General features: G+C 39.3%; 1 protein-coding gene across 2 annotated transcripts in view; it reads left to right on the top strand.

The window, feature by feature from the left end:
- vps50 (VPS50 EARP/GARPII complex subunit) overlaps positions 1 to 8,758 on the top strand; it is a 126,088-nt gene extending 117,330 nt beyond the window's left edge. For both annotated transcript variants that reach the window (XM_051955493.1, XM_051955494.1), the window contains 2 exons: positions 6,828 to 7,017; positions 7,104 to 8,758. In XM_051955493.1, coding sequence (XP_051811453.1) covers positions 6,828 to 7,017; positions 7,104 to 7,223 — 310 coding nt within the window. In that variant the 3' untranslated portion in view covers positions 7,224 to 8,758. The remainder of the gene's footprint in view (positions 1 to 6,827; positions 7,018 to 7,103) is intronic.
- Positions 8,759 to 15,705: the final 6,947 nt, after the last annotated feature.

The raw sequence follows: 15,705 nt of genomic DNA, 5'->3' as shown, positions 1-15,705 counted from the left end.
AGGAGTTGAGTCTGATTGAAGTTTTATTTACTTCAGCTAAGAGCATAACAGACTGGAGTTTGTCCTTGCTTTATGTTGTCACCCTACGCGTCCCCCACGCAAGTAACATCTTTCTCCTTTTATCCATAGAAACGGGTGCAAATGCAATATGACTCGGGCTATAGCGAGAAAGCTGTGGAGGTCAAATGTCCTGTAAACATCTTAGTATAAATGCGTTTTTGCTGTACCAGAAATATCTTTTCTATGTGGAATTCTGTGAAAGATGTGTCTGCTGGGTAGTAATTTCTTTAGTATTGTTAAAAACCATCATCAAAATATCAGTACTTGTAACAAATATAGATTATCAGTGCAGGAAAAGCCCCGGTAAGTAGAAGGTTTTGTGTGTTCAATAATTATTTTGAATTTCTCAGGAGCTGTTCAAGGCGGCACTCTGAGCAGCAGCAGTTCTGCAAGGTGAAATGAAATGTTGAAAGAACACAAACACTGCTCCATCCACGATTTAGAATTATGAATTATTCAGTGTAACAAAGCTGAACACAGGGCACACCTGCGGTTTTCCAGAATGTAAGAGTGCTGCCTTCTCCGCCGCTTTAAAAGATCTCTTTTGCTGTCAGATTGCAGTCGGTGCATAAATAGCGTCACTGAGCTTGTTTCGTGAACAGATACCAAACAGCATGTCTGAGTTATTGCATCAGATTTGTTTGAGGTCCCTCAGTCTCACTCTTTCTTCTCCTCTCTGTGTCTTACTTTCTTTAATTCTGTCTGTGTTTATCCCTCAATTTCAACATCTGCGTGTTATACATTAAAATGGAAAAAATCTTTTTAAAGTATTTATCAAGCAACGTGAAGAGCAGAAGAAAACTACCAACAGTATATAAAGATATGTTTAAAGGTTCCCTTGGCGTTATCAGCCCAAGAAAACCACTCTAACTTCCTGCCATCTCCTCCTTCCCTCACGCCTGCACCTGCGCCAATCGCATCTCTTCAGCTTGACCAAACGCCCATCAGAGAATTGCCTGACACAGGCCACTCTCACAAACTGCAAAATGCTCTTGACACATCCCTTGTAATGCATTTCACCACTTTCTCCCTTGTAAGCGAGAGATGTGGGTTGTGATAGTCAACACGACATCAGAGCGCTTTTTTCCCCTCAGCACCTGCATTCCCACTGTCTCTGTACTCCAAGTGCGTGTGTTGAGTGTTCGTGTGAAGTAGGTTTTTTGATCAAAGGTGCGATACATCCCTCCGATCAGACACACTCGGCGCACGGCGACTGTGAGTCAGACCGACCGGATGGTGACGGAAGCGAGAAGTTAGCTGCAGGCAGTTTTCGTGAGGTTGCACACATTTTATTGGGAGCAAAATGGGAGGCTGATGTTGACGCAGAAGTCATCCTGTGCTACCGATTTAAAACGGGTTGCAGGCTTCTTCGCTTGATATTGTAACCTGGAATGTTAAAGGCCTGAACCATCCAGTAAAAAGGAAGAAAGTTCTTACACATTTGAAAAATTTGGGTGCTGATATAGCATTTATTCAGGAATCGCATCTTAAAACCGCAGACAGTGCTCATTTGAAATGCGGGTGGGTGGGGCAGCTCTTCCACTCAAATTTTGGAGGAAAGGCCCGAGGTGTGGCCATATTGATAAACAAGAAAATTCCTTTTGCCCCCTCTTCAGTTCTAGCAGATGCTAACGGAAGATATGTCATAGTAACCGGTTCACTCTTTAATCTTAATGTTACATTAGTTAATATATATGCCCCAAACTTTGATGACCCTCAGTTTTTTTCACACGTGTTTGGTTTGATACCTTTCTCAAATTCTCATATGCTGATCATGGGGGGTGATTTTAACCTTTGCCTAGATCCTGCAGCGGATAGATCCTCAGTTAAAACTGGATATACAACTTCAAAATCTGCTTCCTATTTACAGTCCTTCCTCTCTGCCTACGGTATTCTTGATATTTGGCGATTTCTACACCCACAAGACAGACAGTACTCTTTCTTTTCAAATGCACATCGCACTTATAGCAGAATTGACTATTTTTTTTACAGATAATAAATTAACTACCAATGTAAAGTCATGTGACTATCAGGCGATTGTAATATCTGACCATGCCCCTCTTTTGTTAAAAATGTGTATACCAGGTGTAAACTCTCCCAGACGACTCTGGAGATTGAACTCCCTTTTATTAAGCGACGATAATTTTATCAAGTTCATTTCTGATCAAATTTCTATGTTCTTAGAAATCAATATGACATCAGATGTTGCGATTGCCTCAGTGTGGGAAGCTTTAAAAGCTTATCTCAGGGGCCAAATAATTTCATATGCGGTCAAAAAAAAGCGTGATTCTATTCAAAAACAAAACGAATTGGAAAAACAAATAATCGACTTGGACATTAGGAATTCTCAAAACCCTTCTCCAAATTTGTATAAAGAACGGTTAAAACTTCGTATGGAACATGATTTACTTGCCTCACACTCTGTAGAATACTTGCTGTTGAAGAACCGAACTAATAGTTATGAACACGGAGAAAAAACTGGTGAACTTTTGGCAAGACAAATAAAAACTACAAGGGCCAAACAAACTATTAATGGCATTACATTACAAGATGGAACTACTATTACAGATCAACAAGGAATCAATGATGCATTTCAGCGATATTATAGTGACCTGTATACCTCTGACAATGTTAATATCTCTGAATCTCTCTCTGAATTTTTTAGAGGCCTTCAAATTCCAACATTGTCTTCCGATGATACCGTCGCTTTAGATGCACCCATTTTGCAAAGTGAAATTGTTCTGGCAATTAAATCATTGCGGCCTCACAAATCACCAGGTCCGGATGGTATACCGAATGAGTTCTATGCTACGTTTGCTGATGTATTGACCCCTGTCTTAGCCAAATTATTTACAGATTCTTTTAACAACGGTATCCTGCCTAGTAGCTTGAATCAGGCCTGTATCACGCTGCTACAAAAGAAGGACAAGAACCCTTTGGAATGTGGGTCGTACAGACCAATTTCACTTCTGAATTCAGATTATAAAATCCTAGCCAAGATTTTGGCTAATCGATTAGAAAGAGTTCTGCCCAAAATCATATCCCCCGACCAGACAGGCTTTATTAAAAGCAGGCGCTTTTTTTTTAACATCCGTCGCTTACTTAATATAATGTATACTCCATCCCAAACAGATTCTGAATGCATCCTCTCTATGGATGCAGAAAAGGCGTTCGACAGAGTCGAGTGGGATTATTTATTTGAGGCTTTATGTAGATTTGGGATTCGAGGTCCCTTTCTTACTTGGGTCAAACTTTTGTATGCTTGCCCATCAGCTATGGTGCTTACTAATAATCATTATTCCAAACCTTTCAGTCTTCACCGTGGTACGCGCCAGGGCTGCCCTCTTAGTCCGCTGTTGTTTGTTTTGGCTATCGAGCCACTGGCTATAGCTATAAGGAATAACAACTCAATCCGTGGCATAATGAGGTATGGCATTGAGAACAAATTGTCTTTGTATGCTGATGATCTTCTGCTGTTTTTATCCAAGGCGGAGGAGACTATTCCTTCTGTCCTGGAGCTTTGTAAGAAATTTGGAAGTGTGTCTGGTTACAAAGTAAACCTACACAAGAGTGAATTAGTTCCATTAAACATGTCTGATTTAGTAGTAGCACAAATTAATGCTCCATTTAAAATTTCAAAATACAGTTTTGTTTATCTCGGTATAACTGTGACTACAAACCTTTGTGATCTTTTTAAAGAAAACTTTGTTAAACTACAACTTAAAACGCAACAAGATTTGTCTACCTGGTCACCTCTTTACCTCTCACTAGTTGGAAGAGTGAATGTGGTTAAAATGTCAGTTTTGCCCAAATACCTTTACTTATTTCAGAGCCTCCCCCTAAACATTGCCAATACCTACTTTAAAAAATTGGATTCAATTATTTCATCATTTCTTTGGAATGGAAAAAAGCCACGTTTACGCAGAGAGCATTTGCAGAAATCTAAACGAGATGGTGGCCTTGCTTTGCCAAATTTCCGTTATTACTACTGGGCTGTAAATTTGTGCTGTTTATCCTATTTGGTATATTACCAATACGATGATATGGGGCCTTCATGGGTGGTACTGGAGAAACGGTCTCTTGGTTCTATTTCTTTGTCATCTCTCATTGGGGCAACCATTCCATTATCAAAAAATGTAGGAATTGAAAATCCCATAGTTAGTAACTCAATTAAAATCGCTACCCAATTTCGAAAACATTTTAAACTTTTGCGGATGAGTCTGCATAGTCCTATAGCGGCCAATGGTTTTTTCTCCCCTTCTTTACAGGACGTCACATTTAAAGGATGGCAGAAGCAAGGTCTACAGTCTTTTAAGGATTTATATATCGAAAGCCAATTTGCCTCTTTTGAAAAATTGCAGAATAAATATAACCTTCCAGCATCTCATTTTTTTAGGTACTTACAGGTGCAGCATTTTGTTGCCAAATCCATCCCTGGGTTCCCAAACAAACCTCCTGATGATGCTATAGATGAGGTAATGTCTTTTAACCCTACAAAGAAAAAGGCTATTTCTTTTATGTTAGGGGTGATTGCCCATCTGGTCTCCCCTAAAATGGTAGCAATTAAACAGATGTGGGAACAGGATCTTCAAATCAATATTTCGGAATCTTATTGGGAAGATATTTTGAAAAAAATTCACTCATCGTCAATATGTGCAAGACACTGTCTGATTCAATTTAAAATAATACATAAAGTGCACTTAAGCAAATCCAAATTGTCGAAGATTTACCCGTCAGTAGACCCCATCTGTGATCGTTGTAAATTAGCGGAGGCTACTTTGATTCACATGTTTTGGTTCTGTTCCCAAATACAACAGTTTTGGGGAGGTGTATGCGAGGCCTTTTCAGCTGTATTTGGAATTACTGTGGTTCCTCACCCATTTTTACTTCTTTTTGGGGTTAAAGTGGAGGGTTTGATTTTGCCCCTTGGTGGTCAACAGATTGTTGCCTTTTCAACCCTCTTGGCAAGACGCTTGATACTTTTGAAGTGGAGGGATGCTGCCCCACCCACAGTGTCACACTGGATCAAGGATGTTTTATTTCACCTTAAGCTTGAGAAAACTAGATGTGTTCTTAAGGGCTCTGAAAGGAAATTCTATAAGATCTGGAAGCCTTTTTTGCTTTATTTTGATCAAGCATCGACTCAGGTGCAAGAATGACTTTGATTTATAAATTACGCTGGCTAAACTGACTCCCCCTTTTTTTTTATCTTATTTTTTTTCTAACTAATTGTGTGTGCACTTTATTTTTATTGTTTATTTATTTCTAAGTGTTTTCATAACTGAGTGACTGTAAACGCATGTTTTTAGTGGGTGGGTTTTTATTTTTATTTTATGTTATATGTTTTTTTTCTTTTTTTTCTCATGTTAAAATCATAATAAAAATATTAAACACTAAAACGGGTTGCAGCGAAAGTGTTGTTGGGATTGTAATGGCAGTCGCAGAATATGGCGGAGGTTAAAAACAGCTATTTGCTAAGTGGTTTTGTGTTTTACAAGTATTTTAAGGAGTAGAGAGAGCAATGGATGTGAAACACAGATGGAAGGTCAGATCTTACCCACTGAAAAACGGGGCTATGTTTGCTTTCCTACACATTTGCTGAGCACTGTTCCTCTCATTGTGTAGGAGAACTTTTGAACCCTTTCCAATGACCAAATGGCCCATTACTACTGTGATGCTCTGCAAATTTAAGCTGCTGTTACAGACCTACACTGCCTGACTGGTTCTCCCAGTACACTCAGTTCACACACACACACACACACATCTGCCACCCCTCTGGCACACCAAGATAGAGTGGTCATATTTGTTTGTTTGTACGCCGACTCCCTCAGTCTGTTATTCAATTTCTCTGTCCAGCGCTCGTCTCCCTTCAGAGACTCGCAAAAAGCGGCTGTGTTTGCATTCTGAGCCGGAGCTCAAACACTCAGCACCAAACTCTGGCAGGCCTGACAAGCAAAAGGGAGAGAGAGAGAGGAGATGACGGGGAGAGGTGATGAAAAAGTGAGAGAAGGTGAGGTAGAAAATGGAAACAGAAGAGAGAAAAGCTGAAGTGTGAGACGGGGAGAGTTGACAGAGTGGGGCCTCTCTGTGTGGTGTGTTAATGTACTGGAGATGTCACAGACTGTGACCTGCCAACGGACAGCAGTCCCTCCCTGCCAAACACATGGAACACAAACAGAAAAACATGCGCTCTGGCCCACACACATGCTCAACTGACACAACATGGAGAGCTTTGTGCAGCAACCGGACTCACTGTAATACTGTAGAAAGGACACAAATGTACACACATTTACATAGATAGACATGGAAATTCTGCTACAACAGACACTTGTGCTCCAAACAAGAAAGATGTGCATTCAATGAAGGACCGAGGATCCATGATCTATCACTATACACACCAGTGAGCAGTGATTCCTAACACGCCTATTTAGTCCCACAACACCTCCAGGAGGCTCGGTGCTGAACTCAGGTGTCGCAGATTCATTTTTCTTCTTTTTTTTTTGACATTGCAAGGCACTTTCTAGTACAGTGAAATATTTTGGTAAGTTGAAAAAGTAGAAGTTCGGTCAGACCGGCCAGCTTTTTAGAAAAATGCACGGCAGGATTGCAATATTAATAATATTCAGTTGGCTGGTAAATGTCAAAGTATTTAAGGGTCAAATGATGTATGCTAACCCTGAGGCCAGGTTACAAGTTTCATGACTCAAAATGAAACACTACTCTGAGTTTACCTGTGTAAATACTAATCTGTCTGCTCTTCACTGTAGTTATGCTAATGTGAAGAAATGCAGCAACGAGGGTCGGGCCCTGATGCAGCTGGACTTTCAACAGTTCCTGATGAAGCTGGAGAAGCTGACTGACCTGCGGCCCATCCCTGATAAAGAGTTTGTCGAAACCTACATCAAGGCCTATTACCTGACTGAGAATGACATGGAGCAGTTCATCAAGAATCACCGAGTGAGACAGTGAAACAAGCCGGTAGAGGATCGTAGCTCAGATTCTTTGACTTTGTGTCTGATTTTTCTCTCTGTGTTCTTGCGCAGGAATACTCCATGAAGCAGCTAGCCAACTTGGTCAACGTCTGTCTGGGTTCACATATAAACAAGAAGGCTCGTCAGAAACTTCTGGCAGCTATCGACGACATCGACAGACCCAAGAGATAGACTGAATGACGGATCAAAACCCAAACGTACCAACCGACCCACAGAGAGGGATACTCCCACAGAGCTGCGCATGAGGTGGAGCTCAGCATCGAATGTCTTCATTTTCAGTTCAGTAGAAATGTATAAAGATGTGTTCAACAAGATGAACAGTGTGTGCACTAGTCGAGCTCCTCTATACACAAATTTTTGAAAAAAAGGCAACCAAATGCTAATTATCTGCTAATTTAGTCTTCATATGGTCAAAATCACAGCACCTCCTGACATGCTGACGGACATAAGCCTGTTTCACGCTCGAGCTTGCTGCAGTTATTCTATGCATTGGCGGACCATAATGCATGCTCTCATGTTATAAATTTGCAAACATGCTGCTTAGGAAGTTTTCCGCGAGCTTTCTGCAACCACACATCTCTTCAGTGACTGTGAGGAAATTATGTTGAGTTTGTTGTTTGAGACAGACAGCTGCAAATACAGAATCCAGCAGTGTAACGTGACGTGACGTGTCGCTCAACCTCGTGGCTGTTTGACATTCCGTCTAGTGTTTACCAAACGTGCTGAATCTCTGACACATCTCCTACCTTCACGTTCAAGAAAACAAAAAGTGAACATGGACGAGTTTAAATTTGAGTCGCGTAATGTTGTTTTGCTTTGTGGAAAAATACGAGAAGATTTTATTACTTGTACCTCTCTGCTGTCTGAATGTGCTCATATACGGAGAAACTGTGGATCTGGTTTCTTGTTTTCCTTAATCATTTTTTTGTATAATTTCTTCCAGCCTGCGTGTTTGCTATATATTACTTCACTTCAGGGTATTTCTTGCGCTTGACTGGACTCTCTGCTTCCGTGTTCTGTTTGTTTAATCCACGAATAAGATAAATCTAATATAATGATGATTCTGAAAGTAATATAAAATTCTGTAGTTAGCATTGACATAGTTAGATCATATCTGCACCAGCTGCACTTCTTTGTCTAGCATCTGTCTTATCGGAGAAGGGAATTATTTGATTGTCCTGTGTTTTCCTCGGACTTCAGTCTTTGACCTGAGTGGTAAAATTGCAGCCTAATTCTGTTTTGTAGGTTTGTCAGTGTATTGTAGTTAGTTTACAAACTACAGCAGCTTTCCTCCGAGGTGCCCCCCACGAGTCCTTTCCATTAGTTTAACCTGAGCAGGCCTGCAGAGAGGTTTGCCAGATGAACTTAATGTGAAATGGGGGGGGGGGAAATGAAGTCACATTTTTTGATACTGCTTCATATACACTTTGTGTGCAACTATTCCAAGACGAACACTGTAAATGTGAATGTTTTGAACAATGTCTGTATTTATTTCTGGCTTTGTGTCTCCTTTGGGTTTTTATATGGTAACTGCTGGAAGCGTGTGTCATTTATCACTTCTCAGCTTCTTGTCATCCAAATACAAATATTTAAAATTGTCAAATTATGTTAAGGGTCAAGTGCACTATAGTAAAAATCTGTAATCAGTGTTGGAGTTGTAGGTTGAACCAGATGATTATTCTAACACAATAAACACACTAACAATACTTACTGTCTGTTAATGCTACTCAGTTTATCCTTTTGGCATTCTGAATAAACTCCATAACCTGTGTATTATTTTCAACCTTTAAAATCTCCATGCCACAGCAGTTTTAGCCGAGTAGCTGCAGCTTTTCATCAGAATTTATGAGTGTTACCTTTGAGCAGCACCACTGTCCATCCTAATGATGTTTAACTCAGCCAGGAGCAGGACGCTGTCAGACTAATTAATGTGGTTTCCTGTGTGGTTTCAAGCCCTCAGCCTTCCAATTTGGGGGAGACTGCTGATGAGGTTGAACAGGCAGATCTTTGAGGTACTCATTAACACTTTGATGACTCATTGTTTCATATAATGCACTATTTATAACGCTTACCTTTTCCTGTTATAGGATCTTGGTGGGTTTGATATGAAAGATGCTACTAGTTTAATTTTAATGAAACCTGAAGGAATGGAATTAAAGACTACACTTATTTAAAAGAGGGTTGAATAAATATGTGACTCTGAACAAGCTGAAAGCTGCAGTTCCATAAATGACCACTTGAGGCTCCCTCCAGAAGTGAGTCATTCCCCATAGACGCTAATGTTAAAATACACAACTTTGCAGCAAAATTAATCACGCTTACAGCCCGGTACATAAAAGAATTTTGGTCTTTATGGTTAAATTCCTTGGTTATGACTAATTAACAGAGACAATATTTCAAAATAACTCACATGTTGAAATTGTATTAAGGCTTGAAGTCTCACTTGTGCCCCACATTGCTCATTTTTGGATTACCTGGGAATTAGGGGCACCACACTGAACTTTAAAACCGCTATTCAAAAAATCTATCGATGATGTCGCAGAGGGTTTGTCTGTGGTTTAATCACATACACTAAGATGACTTCTGTTAATGCTGCTTTCTGTATACTGTAAATGTCCACATACTATAAGTGTCTGTTGCCTCAATGCACACAACCTAATCAAGTCTCTAATAAAGTTTCTTCCAGATCACATCCAACAGGGAGAGAGCAAACTGAAAGGTTTAATTCTTTCCTGCTGCTGTCAGCAACATCCATCCTCCTTCCTTTCGCCTGCCTTAAACGACGCCACTGGGGAGTGGCAACTAACAGAGCAGTGACCAAAAAATGGAACTAGTCATTATTCATAATTATTGCAATTACAGCAATTCTCAGACCACAAGTCTCACTAATGTTCGCTGTGATGTTTTTTCATTTTGTGCAGTCACTCCTCATCACTAATCCACCGTTCATTTCTTGTGTGGCGCCTTTCTCTTGCAGACTTTTCTTCACTCTCCCACCCTCAAACACTTTGATTCATGACCTGTCTGACACCACTGTTCTTTCCGCCCTTGTGTGACACGTTGGGGTGCCCAGCTGGATCGTACCCCTCCTGCGATGCCATGGCCCACTTACACTTTCAGATAAAAGAGACTCTGCCACTCTGCCAAATTCCATGAGCCAAGCTTGCAGAAATCGCTATCAGTGACCTACATGGCCTCTGTTCACTCGCCGTCTGCTGACATGTTTTCACAACAACTTCATTCATGTCTTTTCATACGTATTTTACTGAGAACAATTGCTAGCGGAGCCTGTTAGTATTGTTTGCTTTGCCTGATGATTGATAAGACAAATTGTGGCGGTGGAGGAGAAATGACTAAAAGTACATGTGGCAACCAGAGGAGATGAGCTGCGCTGGTTGCACATGTAAGAGAAAGTTGAGTAGGAGGTGACCAGATGAAGAGCGGATTGCATAGAAAGTTGTTTTTTTTTATCACTGGTCATCTATGTAAAAAAAATTCTAAATTTTCTGAGGCTTTGGGAAAGTCTTTGATAATCAAAGCTCTTTGAAATCTTTAGCTTAGGAACGCTGATTAAAAATCTCCTGAACTTACCCAAGTGAAACTTGACAGGAAACCAAAGCTGATTGGGCTATTTTTAAAATGCGTGAGTGTCTATTAAATAGTGAGTCATGAAGGTTATAACCCCCCCAAAGCTAGAGGCTTCTGGATTTAAAAAACCTGGTCGATGGACCTCTTGCAGTGTGGGTTTAGTGGTCCAGATGCCATGCACTTTAAAAATAAATAAGTCTGTAATTTTCAGATGTTTTTACCTCCTCCTTTGACAGATTTTGCATGTGTTTTTGAAATACACAATATATGAATAAATCAACAAAAACAGACTTTAAATCTAATTTAAGTCTAATGTAAAATTTTTAAAAAATGTTAAACACTTCCCCGTACCCGTAAATAACCATAAAAGTTCCTCTTTACATTTGTAAATGCACATTTTTTAAAAATTAAATAAGAGGACATTTTTCACAAATATTTCTTGTTTATTTAAGAGGTAAAACTTTTACATTCAGGTTTAATAGTGCATATATATTAATAAAATTTGATACACTTGGTGACAATTTCCACAAAAAATATAGGTATATGTATTTGTTAAAGAAGTGATATTTTGAATTACGTAAATTTAACAAAAGTCTTTTGAATGTACTTTCATCACTGAATAATTTGACATGAGATTTCATGTACTTCTTTTGCTTTTTCTATTGTTAAATGTAATTTAATCCAGCCTCCTAGAAACCTTTACAGGATACAGCAGGTATAGAAAACAGATGGATTACCGTAATAGTTATGTCAGCAGGAGTTCCGGTGACCTTTTCAACCCTCTGAACATGTAAATAAATAGGAATAAATATTAAAATAAAGTCTCTAAAGACCTGTTGGAGCGAAGTGGCTCAATGTCTTGTCCTCCCATCAGGTCTGCTGGCACTTGACTGACAGAGAAGAAAAAGATAAAGCGTTCGACTGAAGAGTAGGCTCCGAAAACAATTAGGCGTGTCAGCTAAAGTGGAAGTCTAAATACACAGATGAAGACTTTTTTTTTTTTTTTTTTTTTTTTTTCAAATATATTTTTATTGAACTTTTTGCAAGACATTAGCAAACAGTTACAAAAATTCAATTAAGCTTTTTTTTTCCACAACAAAATGTGCATATATTGTAGACAAAAAGAGGAAAGAAAAAAAGAAAAAGAAAGTTGTATGAAAAACATTGTGTTAAAAAGGCAGCATAAAGCAAAATGTTCTCATACCAGAATCAAGCAAATAAAACAAATTAAAATGTTGAACCGTAAACATAACTACATATGCATGTATTTTAAGAGCGACATACTGCCTTTTTCCAGAACATTAGATGCGGATAAAATGAGTCTACACCATATCACACAAAACAAAAATAAACAGGAACATGGTCTCCTAGAAAAAAAAAATGCTTAAATTATGTTGGTTCGGGTCAAATAATCTCTTCAGTGAACAAAACAAGCAATAGTACAAGGCAATAGTAAGAAATAAATAAATAAATAATAAGGTAAACAAATATAGAATGAAGTACAAACAGTTGTAATATTGGTCAGTTCAGGGAGGTATGCTTCGGGATTGCAAAGTCTGAACACAGTCAAAAAATGGTTGCCATATTTTTAAGAATTTGTTTGTGGATCCATGAATAGTGAACTTGATTTTTTCGAGTCTACTAAAATGTAAGACGTCTCTGATCCAAGCCTCGCATAATGGAGGTAATGGGGATTTCCAACAAAGTAATATTCTGCGTCTCGCCAGTAGCGTGAGGAAAGCAATAAAATCTGATTTAAACTTGGGCAAGGTTAGAGTAATAGGTACAATGCCAAACAAAGCAAGTAGTGGGTCAAGGTGGAGGTCTAAGTTGAGGACAGCTGACAGGATTGCAAAGACTTCAGTCCAGTATTGTTGGAGAGAAGGACATGACCAAAACATATGAGCTGAGTTGGCAGGAGCCTGATGACAGCGATTACAGTCGGGAGTTACATTTGGAAAGATTCGAGAGAGCTTTAATTTTGTCCAGTGAGTTTGGTGCAAAATCTTACATTGAATTAGCCTGTGTCTTGCACACAATGAAGACTTGTGTACTCTAAATAAAATTTTTTCCCAGGCGTCATCTTGAATAGTAAATCCTAAGTCCTGCTCCCATGTTATTCTTACCATCCTAATTGAAGAGTCACGAAAAGAGTGTATCCTCTCATAGATATAAGAAATAAGACCTTTGGATGGTGGGGGCAGCGACAGAATCATATCAACACCCTGACTAGGAGGTCTAGTTGGAAAGTGGGACGTTTTTTCTTTAATAAAGCTTCGAATCTGTAAATACCGAAAAAAGTTGCTTTTTGGGAGACAGAATTTGGAAGATAGCTGCTGAAATGAGGCAAATGTGTCATCAATATAGAGGTCATTGAATGACTTTATACCAAGCATAGACCAAAGTTTAAAAGCTGCATCACCAATAGAAGGGGGAAAGGCAGGATTTTTAGAAATGGGGGCCCTCAATGAGAAAGTGTAAAGTTTAAAATATTGTCTGAATTGGTACCAAATTTTAAGTGTATTTTTTATTATTATATTATTGTAGTACTCTTTACTAGGCAGTTGTTTAGGAGCATATATTAAAGAGGGCAAAGTTGATTGAATGCATGAGGAGATCTCCAAATGTAACCACGCTGGCTGAGTACAAGAGCCATCTGCCCGTAGCCAATAATGAAGGATCCGAATATTGCATGCCCAGTAATAAAACAAAAAATTTGGTAAGGCCATCCCACCAGTAATTTTTGGGCGCTGAAGATATGCCTTCCGGATTCTAGGTGTTTTGTTACTCCAGACAAATTTAGAAATAATCCCGTCGAGTTTCTGAAAAAAGGAAACTGGAATGAATATAGGAACACATTGAAAAAGGAAAGAAAACCTTGGGAGAACATTCATCTTAACTGTATTAATACGTCCTGCAACAGACAGGTGAAGAAGTGACCACCTGTCCAAATCCTGACAGACCTTCTCTAGGAGGGTCGTAAAGTTAAATTTAAAAAGATCTTTAAATTTTTCTGTTACTTTAACTCCTAAATATGTAAAATTGTCCGAAACTATTTGAAATGGTAGTGTGTTAAGTGGGTGATGACGTGCAGCCAAATTTAAGGGAAAAAGCTCACTTTTACTAAGGTTTAGTTTATATCCAGAAATACAGCCATATTTATGAAGAATGGAAAGCACAGAGGGAACTGAGATATTAGGTTTGGAAATGTAAAGAAGCAGATCATCTGCATAAAGTGAAACTCTCTGTTCAATACCCTTTCTTGTAATGCCGATAATCTGTGTGCTGGATCTAAGTGAGATAGCAAGGGGTTCTATGGCTAAGGCGAAAAGCAAAGGGGACATTGGGCAGCCCTGCCTTGTGCCTCTAAAGAGCGGAAAATAGTCAGAATGTGTATTGTTTGTTTTGACAGAGGCAAGCGGGGAAGTATACAAGAGCTTGACCCATAAAATGAAATTTCTACCAAATCCAAATTTCTGTAGCACATAAAAAAGAAATCCCCACTCAACTCTGTCAAAAGCCTTCTCAGCATCCAAACTGATGACACATTCTGGGTCACCTGATTGGGAAGAATTGTACACAACGTTAAACAGGCGTCTGAGGTTGGAGAAGGCATACCTTCCCTTGATAAACCCCGTCTGGTCGGGACTAATCACTCCCGGCAGAACAGTTTCCAATCTTATAGCCAGCAGCTTTGCTAGAATTTTGTAATCAACATTCAATAGTGAGATTGGGCGGTACGAGTTACAAGAGAGAGGGTCTTTATCCTTTTTCAAGATCAGAGATATTGAAGCCTGTAAGAGCGAAGGAGGAAGAGATCCAATCTCAAAAGAATGTGTGAACATGTTTAACAAAAGGGGAGCCAATTTATGTATAAATTTTTTATAAAATTCAACAGGGAATCCATCAGGGCCAGGACATTTTGAGGACTGCATTGAGCCAATAGCCCGAATTACCTCTTCAGGTGTGATAGATTCTTCTATTTGGCCCTTAGTTAATTGATCAATCGTGGGGACATTTAAATTATCAAAAAATGAGTCAAATGATGCACTGTCAGGAGTATATTCAGAAGTATAAAGTGTTGAATAGAATTTCTTGAACTGATCATTGATAATTTGGGGGTCAGAAGATATCCCATTAGAGGTTTGAATCTGAGGGATAAGATGAGACATGGCTGTGCTTCGAAGCTGGTGAGAGAGTAACTTTGTAGCCTTCTCACCATATTCGTACTGGGCATATTGGGCTTTGAGTAACATTTCCTCAGCTTCCACAGATGACAGGCAATCAAATTCTGCTTGCAAGGATAGTCTGTTGTTATATACTGTAGGAGAGGGGGAAGTTGCATATAGGCTGTCAAGCTGCGAGATCCGAGTCATGAGTTCAGACTTTTTCCTTCGCCTTTCCCTGCTTTCAAAGCTGGAATATGATATAATATGTCCTCTAATAAAAGCTTTGAAGGTCTCCCATAAAAGAGAAGGTGAAACAGAAGGTGTCTCATTAGTGGCGACAAAAAGGTCAATTTTGGATGTCACAAAGGTAACAAATTTTTCGTCTGACAATAAACGAGTGTTGAAGCGCCAGGGTTTAGAGGGGCGAGGTCCTCCCAAAACTAAATCCAGTGTGAGTGGAGAGTGATCCGATATGACAATAGCACCATGGGAGCAGGAGCGAATATTTGGAATAAGCCTTCTATCCAACAGGAAATAATCAATGCGTGTATAGGTATGGTGGACGGGAGAGAAAAATGTGTATTCTTGTCGTGAGGGGTTGAGAAAGCGCCAAGCATCTATTACTGAAAATTCCTGGAGAAAGGTATTAACAACTTTAGAAGAGTTTGACTGTCTGGCAGGTCTGTTTGATGAACGATCCAGATGACTGAGCCAGCAGTTAAAGTCCCCACCGAGAACAAGATAGTGGGAGGACATATCGGGAATCTTTTTGAAAAAAGACGTGAAAAATGTTTGGTCATCCCAATTGGGGGCGTATATATTGCAAGAATAAGTTTGGTATTGAAAATGTTGCCAATGACAATAATGTATCTCCCATTAGGATCTGCAATAATATT

Source organism: Acanthochromis polyacanthus, chromosome 11 (genome assembly GCF_021347895.1).
Source record: "Acanthochromis polyacanthus isolate Apoly-LR-REF ecotype Palm Island chromosome 11, KAUST_Apoly_ChrSc, whole genome shotgun sequence".
NCBI classification, from domain to species: Eukaryota; Metazoa; Chordata; class Actinopteri; family Pomacentridae; genus Acanthochromis; species Acanthochromis polyacanthus.
The sequence above is the reverse complement of the archived record's forward strand: the minus strand, read 5'-3'. Positions and strand labels throughout refer to the sequence as shown.